At 57.4% G+C, this 7,288-nt stretch overlaps 1 protein-coding gene across 14 annotated transcripts in view; it reads right to left on the reverse strand.

The window, feature by feature from the left end:
- The window catches only part of DYSF (dysferlin), a 229,745-nt gene that overhangs the window by 16,390 nt on the left and 206,067 nt on the right, over window positions 1-7,288 (reverse strand). For all 14 annotated transcript variants that reach the window (XM_007453392.1, XM_007453388.1, XM_007453390.1 and 11 more), the window contains 4 exons: window positions 6,164-6,252; window positions 5,818-5,913; window positions 5,270-5,411; window positions 1,153-1,252 (listed from right to left, as the gene is read on the reverse strand). In XM_007453392.1, the coding sequence (XP_007453454.1) occupies window positions 1,153-1,252; window positions 5,270-5,411; window positions 5,818-5,913; window positions 6,164-6,252 (427 nt within the window). The remainder of the gene's footprint in view (window positions 1-1,152; window positions 1,253-5,269; window positions 5,412-5,817; window positions 5,914-6,163; window positions 6,253-7,288) is intronic.

Here is a 7,288-nt window from a genome sequence, read left to right on the forward strand (position 1 = left end):
CCCCATCCCTGCTAGGGCTGCTCCTCAGAGCATCCTCTGCAGGGGCCCAAGAGCTCGGTGACTTCTGCAATCACGGGCCACCCAGGGAGTCGTCCAAGCCCGCCCTGCCCCCAGGTGGCAGAGCAGAACGGCAACACAGGACTCGTGACTTCCTGGACTGCCTTTCTCACAGGTTCTCTATCTCTTTACTGAGGTGAAATTCACATAACAAAATGCACCATTTTAACCATTGTAAAGTGTACAACTCAGTGGCTTTTAGTATATTCACAGAGTTGTGAGACCACCGGCACTATCTAATTCCAGAATATTTTCATCACCCCTAAAAAAACACCAGACCCACGAGCAGCCGGTCCCCAAACTCCTCTCCTTCCAATCCCCGGCAACCACTTTCTGCCTCTGTGGATTACGTATTGCGGACATTTCATGTAAAGGAATCATACGATATTTGTACTTTTGCGTCTGGCTTCTTTCACTTGGTGTGTTTTCAAGGTTCACCCATGGTGTAGCATGATCTCATTTCTTCTTGTGGCTGAATTACATCCTATCGTAGGGATAGGCCACACTTTCCCAGTGAACCTTTATAGCTGTGATGGGGCTGCTCCTTACAGTCCAGCCAGCAGGCCCCACACCTCACCCTGTGAAGGCACCATCTCCACCTCGTCCTCCAAGCCAGCGCTCCCTGTTCCACAGTCAGGGTTGCAGCACACTTTCCCCCAGCAGAGTCCTGGCCCCAGGTGTGTTCATTTGCTCAGTCTCTGGGGCACAAGGGCGAAGAGAGCCTTGAGCCACTCACTCATTAGACTGAGGTGGCAGGGATCCTGTCACTTGAAAGGCCAGACAGCCAGTGACGGAGCTCCTGCTTGCACTGCCTTCACCCTGCGCTCCCCTCTCTTCCTTCCCTGGGTCCTACCAACCAACACGGCCCAGCGTTCAATGCCACCTCGGCTGGCAGCCCACCCTGCTGGCCACCCTGCTCACCCTGGCACTACTCTGTGCCACCGACCTCACTCAGCACCAGGGACCGGTGACCCCGAGCTCCCTGATCCTCCTGCCAGCCTTCTCACAAGGCCTGAGAGAGGCCCACAAACATACAGCAGGGGTTCTGGGGCAGCCCCGACAGGCAAAATGGTGCTGACCGGAAATGGTGCTCACCCAGAAAGTCATCAAAGGAGAACTTGTCGTTGTCCCAGATCTGGAATACCGCTCGGGCGGGGATCTTGCTCTCTGTCTTGTCCAGCCTCCAGAAAGCATCCTGGCCCAGAGGAGAAGCAGAGGAGGAAGCAGGAGAGCAGGATTAGAGAGGAGCAGTGGTCCCTTCTAGCCTGGAAGGCTGCCTGGAGGAGGCAGTGGAGGGGGACGTCACTTAGGGACTTGCCAGAGTCAGGTCCTGGCAGGAAGACTGCTGAGACCCCAGAGGGCAGTGTTCAAGGGCCCAGGAGGGGACCATGCAGGCTCACTTGACATAAGGTACCTCCTTTAATCCTCGCAATTCCATGAGTCAAGGTTCTCATTGCCGTTTTACAGATGATGTAACAAAGGCTTGGAGAAGTTAAGAATTTGCCCAAGGTCTGACGGCTAATAAAAACAACATTAATATGCACTTCTTAGGCATCAGCCTTTCCCCACTATGTAATCATTTATGCTCCCAACGACCTATGAGGAGATACTATCTTGAGGAAACCAGAGCGAGTAATTTATCCAAGTCACCCAGCTGGGAAGTGGCAAGCTGGATTCCAACCCAGTCAGTCAGGTTCAAGAGTCTCTTAATCCTGCCCCTGTGATCTTGGGGACAAGGTGGGCTGGCTGGGAACCTGGGTGTAAGGATCTGGCACTGAGGGCAGTGTCCCCAGCCCACCCCACCTTCACCTTCAAGAGCTTGCCCTGGGGCACACCGAAAGCTCCCTGTGCTGGGAAGTTCACCAGCCCACTGCCGTCCCCTCCCCCCTCCCCCCTCCCTCAGACCAGTCAGCCTGGAACAGCACTGTCTTGGGCTTCTCTCCACCAAGGCCTCGTGGAGCAGTTGAGGGCTGGGGACTGGCACGCTGAGGCCTGGATCCGCCCCTGGGTCCAGTCACACTCAACCCAAAGGACCGTCCCTGGGGCTTTCCCACTCACACCTATTCTCTGTCCTCTCACTGTAGCTTTACCTGAGTGGGTGGCAAGGACCCACTGACCATCCCGCAGATGGTGGGTGCCAGGTCACAGCACGGACCTGGACCCAGTCTCAGGGGGACAGACTCCACGGGAGTCAGGGAGTACTGCTGACCACACAGGGTTTGTCTGGGTCCAGGTGCCCTGTGTACACAGCCTTGGTGGCCACTCCAGATCACATGGACCCCACAGAGGTCCCGTGACCAAAGACCGTGGCCAGTGCCCCCTGAGGAATGATCACCTTGTGAAGCACTTGGCTGCAGCCTGGACTGCTGCCTGGGTTGGTGAAGGGGCTCAGGTCCCCACCTGGCCCCTCGCTCCCAACCCCCATCTGGTGCCTCCCCCTTTTCCGGGCCCCAGCCCTCCTGCAGGTGCCTCCCTCCTCTGGCGGGGCTTTTATGGCCAGCTCTGCAGGTCTGCCTGTACAGGACGCCAGCATCCTCCGTGCCTCTGGCCGGCCTGGTTTATGGGCTCAGTAATGAGCCAGAGGTTCAAACAGCCCCTGGTGGGAGCAGCTGGGCTGGGGCTCCAGCCTGGGGATGGCCCCCCCAGGTCCCAGGCACTCATTACGTTCCCAGTCTCGGCCCTTTTACTAGCTGTTTATTTGCAGGGTGGGTGCCTGACGCACAGGCCGGCTCCGGTGGGTGTGCTGAGCTCCAGGTGAGGAGCCGGCCAGGGCAACCAGCAGTGGTTCAAAGCCGCCGGATGAAAGGAGACCTTGTACTTTACAACAGTCTCGCCTGGTTAATGGGGTCCCTGGAGGGCCTGCCTGCCAGAGGCGCTGAACCCCTCGGCAGAGGGCTGGCTCTGCAGCAGGACCAAGGAGCCCAGAGGCTGTGCAGTGACCCTGCACTAACCGCCCCCAGGCTTAGTCCCCTAGCCCAGACCAGCTAATTGATGCCCCACTGTGGGCATGGCTCCCCCTGCCTCCCAGGGTCCTTTCTCCCAGAGGGACCCGATGGCCCTGTCTCGGGTCAAGCCAGTTCCTCCCTCTTGTTCCTGGATGACTTCAGAACCCCTTGACTGTTCTCAACCTCCTCTTCTGACCTCTGCCACACACCCCCCTCCAGCCACCCTCTCCGGAGCCTGGCACCAAGCAGGGGGAAGTCCCGCTCCCTCAGCCCTCACCACTCCGGGCCCCTCCCAGCCTCCTTGACTCCTCCCGGCTCAGCATCCCCCATAGCCTTCTCCTTCTGCCAAGGCCAGCCCAGTCCTGTGGGCCATCGGGCCAATGGGTCGGTTCCCTCAGCCCCTCTCTTCCTCTGGAACTCCACTGTGGGTTAGCTCAACTCTCTGCTTCCTTGCTGGTGTCTAAAGGGCAGAGATGAAACCCCACTGTTGCCAAAATGGAGCCCCCTCAACTTCTTTATCAGCAATCCCACTGGCCCCTCAGAACTGCCGAGTACCACCAGTTAGCTCCCGCTCCCTCTGCCTTTCTCTCCCCCTTTCTCTCCTTCACTAAGTAATGGCTGCTTCCCACCTTTGCCATTTGTCTCAAATCACCTGCCACAGTGCCAGGAGATTCTCCCTCTTCCTACTTTGTAGCAAGAACAGGAGGCTCTGCTCCCTGCGACTCCTTGCACCCATCTCCACCTGTCACAACAGAGAGGTGGTCCCGCCTCCCGTGTTGGGCCGATCGGCATCTCTCAGCCTCGGTTCCCCAGCCACGCCTCACCCCGTGTAGGGCTTGATGAGCACGGGAGGTGGCCTGAAGGAGGGCCTGGCCTCCCTTCCCCATTCCCTCCGTCCACAGCAGGGACAGGCACTGTTTGTTTGACTTGGAGCTCTCCCCAGCAAATGCAGCATTTGGTTTGTTATGGAAACATCTTTTGATAGACAAACATGCTGAACAAAGGCAAACAAGATGAAACCTACAAATAGGCTAGGCTTTCCTTGACTGCGCAGCATCCAGGGTTGTTGCTAAACTCTGCTTTCTGGTAGGCATCCCTGGGTGAAAGAATTCATTTAACCTTATTTAACCCATATTTTCTTTTGTTTGATGGTTTCAGAATGTTCAGCAGAACATTCTGGTTTCTCTGAAGTGCAGATGATTCTGTCTGCTGGGTTAGGAAGGGGTCATGGGGGAAGGATGTAATGAAGAGGACCTAGGCAGCCGAGGTCCATTACACATTTCCCTTCTTTAAGCCACACAACCGTTCAGGACAGAGAGAGGAGAAGCTTTGCCCTGGAGCCCTGCGCCACCCATGGAAGGAAACAGGACCAGCAGGACCCAAACTCCAGAGAGGTGTTCACCCAGTGGAACAGGAGAGCATGTGCAGGCGGAACTGATTCTAGGCGGGACACAGTAGTTAGAAGCTCCAACAGAGGGGCCCTCCGCCTCCGGAAGCTGCCTGCCCACGGCACCCTCCTCACTGTGCTCTGGGGGCTGCTCCCTAAGGGCAGGCTCGGGGCCACCACCTGCCTTGGGACCCGCCTATTTCGGGAGAAGAGAGTTCACGGCCCAGTTGAGGCCTCAACAAGAAGATGCTAACCCACGAAGAGCTGAGGGCTCTGGAGCTGCCCCTTCCCCCGGCTGAGGCACCGGGCCTCCCCAGGTCTGAGAGATATTAGCCTGGACAGTGGCCCCAGGCCCCAGGCGCAGAAATGGGAGAAAGGGGGAAGCAGCAGGGACTTGGCTAAGCAACACCCGATCCTAGCGGGTGGCCAGACAACCCAAACCGCAGGCCAGACAGCCCTCTGGGGCCGCTCTCCCTAGGGGTTCTGCCCCACCGCTCTCCGATGACCGTGCTGGGTTTCCCTACCAATGTTCTCCCCACTCTGAGCCCATGGCCCTCCCTGCGGCTTGGTTTGTTAGGATTTGGACTTAGCTACATACGGTGGTTGTAGCGCTGGCGTGGGGGAGATTGTGGGATGGCAGCAATGCTAACGATGGCAATGGTGGCAGAAGTAGGAGGAGTGGGCATGGTGGACATGGTGGTGGTGGTGACACTGGCAGTGATGGGACAATGGTGGTGGCTGTTATGCAGCGATAGCCGAGGCGGTTCCAACAATGGTGGGGCAGCGGTAAGAGTATGACACTGACACGGCTCTGACAGTGATCAGGCTGATATTTGACAGCCCTGGGACGAGCACCCCTGGGGACAGGAATGACACCCACCTTCTTGGAGACAGTGCAGACTTGCTCAGCTGGCAGGTAGTCAAAAGGGAAAATGAATCTCCAGTTAAAGTTGCCTTCACCTCCCAGGGACCGATAATGCACATCTGTCTTTTGCTTGTGCTCTTCAAAGCCAACCATCCAACTAGACACACACATTTTAGAGAACACGGCTAATTAAGGTCTCCAGCACAATACACAGCCTCAACGTAAGCAAACAAGGAATTAAGAAGGTCACTGAACTTGGTAAGTGATAAAGGAAAAATAATTTGATGTACCAAATGTGCCATAAATTTCAAAATGTTCTCACTTCTCTCTTGAGGGATATCCTCAAGCCTTGTAAGTTCAACGCAAAGATTAATGTGGAAGAAGAAATCTGCTGGGGGTTGACTCCCCAGAGGCAGAGACCACTCCCATAAGGCCATCCTTCCTTTCTTGTTCTCCGCATTCCCTACCCCAGAGTTCCCCCTTTCCCAACGAACCACCACCCCCGAGGGAGCGGGGGCGACACCGTGGAGCCGGGACGGGTCGGGAGGAGGGTAACTTCCTACCCTTTCACATAAATGTCGCTCATCTTCTCCCCGGTGATGCTGAGGTCGTCCAGGATCACATCCTTGGTGTTCCAGATAATACAACGCAGGAAAAACCTGCAGAGAAGGATGACTCAAATCCACGTGGATTTCCCACCAAAGGGTGGGCAGTCCTTGTCCGAGAAGCCAAGAAGTCAGCTCACCCAAGACTCTGCTGCTTGCCTGGCTGGACATTTGGCCAGAGGCCCGCACAAGAGTGAGGCGTGAGTGGCCCAAAGCCTGGCCCAAGAGCCACCACCTGCTCCCACCCGCAGCAACCAGTCCACACCACCCTGCTCAGCTCTGAGCCTGGGCTGGGGTAAGTCACCTTCTGGCTCTCCGTGGGGTGATGTTGAAGGGAGGTCCCGGCCGCCCCAGGGCCTTTGGAAACAGGTCGATCCACATCTGCAGCTTCCCCTGGGGAGGAAGACACGACCCTGCTCTCTCGCTACCCTCTTCATTCAACCGACATCTCCTGACCAACTGCTCTGCACTGGGTACTTGGAGCACAGGACAGGGAAACCCCAGGCCCTGCATGGAGAGGCTCGGCACCCTGTAGGCGAGGTGTCCTCAAGGGGACCATGGGGCCAACCACAGGGGTGAGCCCACTGCCCCACAGGCCGAGGACTGGGGTAGCACCTGGGGATCAGGGGTCAGGGCAGCTCTCTGGAGACAGTGATGTTTGCTGAGTCTCACTGTGCCAGGCGAAAGAGGGCAGGGGGCATTCGGCCTTGGGGATGGTGTACACAGCTGTGGGGGCTCAGAGAGCATGGTTTAGTGGTGGGGGCTCAGAGGGTTTCCACGACAGGAAACCACTCTACCTGTCACCACTTAGCTCCCTCTTTCTCTGCGAGCCGGCTGCTATCTCTGTCCCCATCTTACAGAAGAAGGAACAGGGATTGACCTAACTTCTGGTTCACGTGAGCATGAAACAGCCGACATTTCAACACCTGCAGTGCCACTCTGGGGAGCTGGTGGCCATGCCACCACGGGGAGGATAGCTCAGCTCCAAAGAGCAGAGAGGATGTTCTCTGCATGTCCACAAAGGCACCTTAGTGCCTCAAAGGCTGCCTCGGCCCATCTCTGCCTGGAAACTTTTCTCTCCTCCCCCTCCTCCAAACCCCCCCAGGAAGCCTCCCCATGTCACCCCTGGGCCTGCTGTCCCTCTGCCCTCCCTCCCTCTGCCTGGGAGGATTCCCCTGGCCCTCCTGATGGCTGCTCTGCCTCTCTGTCATAGGTTCGCCCTGTCTGAACTCCCCACTGCCCAGCACAGGGTTGGCCATCTGGAATGTCACTGACTGATGGCAGGGGAGGACTCCCCGTGGCCAGGCTGAAACAGTGAGGCTTCAGAATGACCTGTGGGCAGCCAGAGGTCCAGCCTACACGGAGATGGAGGAGAAACCTCATTCCTCAGGCCCTGAGGCCTGCAGGCAGCCGGGGGGGGGGGGGGGCC

The sequence above is a fragment of the Lipotes vexillifer genome, unplaced genomic scaffold (genome assembly GCF_000442215.2).
Source record: "Lipotes vexillifer unplaced genomic scaffold, Lipotes_vexillifer_v1.1 scaffold253, whole genome shotgun sequence".
NCBI classification, from domain to species: Eukaryota; Metazoa; Chordata; class Mammalia; order Artiodactyla; family Lipotidae; genus Lipotes; species Lipotes vexillifer.